At 70.6% G+C, this 272-nt stretch overlaps 1 protein-coding gene across 1 annotated transcript in view; it reads right to left on the bottom strand.

Moving 5' to 3' along the window:
- The window catches only part of WNK4 (WNK lysine deficient protein kinase 4), a 13,457-nt gene that overhangs the window by 5,668 nt on the left and 7,517 nt on the right, over positions 1 to 272 (bottom strand). Inside the window, 1 exon segment of the mRNA XM_009895454.1 lies at positions 1 to 32. This exon segment is cut by the window's left edge and continues 1 nt beyond it. Within this exon segment, the coding sequence (XP_009893756.1) occupies positions 1 to 32 (32 nt within the window).

Genomic DNA, 272 nt, shown 5'->3' with positions numbered 1-272 from the left:
CGCGGCCGCTCCGTCTTCGACAGCTTCCGCGTCTGCGGGAGCCAGCGGGGAGGTGAGGGGGGCACGCGGGGTCCCCCATGAGCATGGGGGATGCCCTGGCTTACAAGAGACCCTCGTGTCCTCGTCCCCACTCCCTACGTACAAGGCAGCAGGGGCTGCTGTGGCCCCAGTGCAGAGCCGGAGTCAGACCTGCTGTCCCCCAGCACAGGGGCTCACACGGGGCTGGGGCCATCCCGGACTATGGTCTCACCCCACCCGGCCCTCCGCAGCGC

This window comes from Charadrius vociferus, unplaced genomic scaffold, assembly GCF_000708025.1.
Source record: "Charadrius vociferus isolate BGI_N301 unplaced genomic scaffold, ASM70802v2 scaffold730, whole genome shotgun sequence".
NCBI lineage: Eukaryota > Metazoa > Chordata > Aves > Charadriiformes > Charadriidae > Charadrius > Charadrius vociferus.
This window is presented reverse-complemented; position numbering and strand designations above follow the sequence as displayed.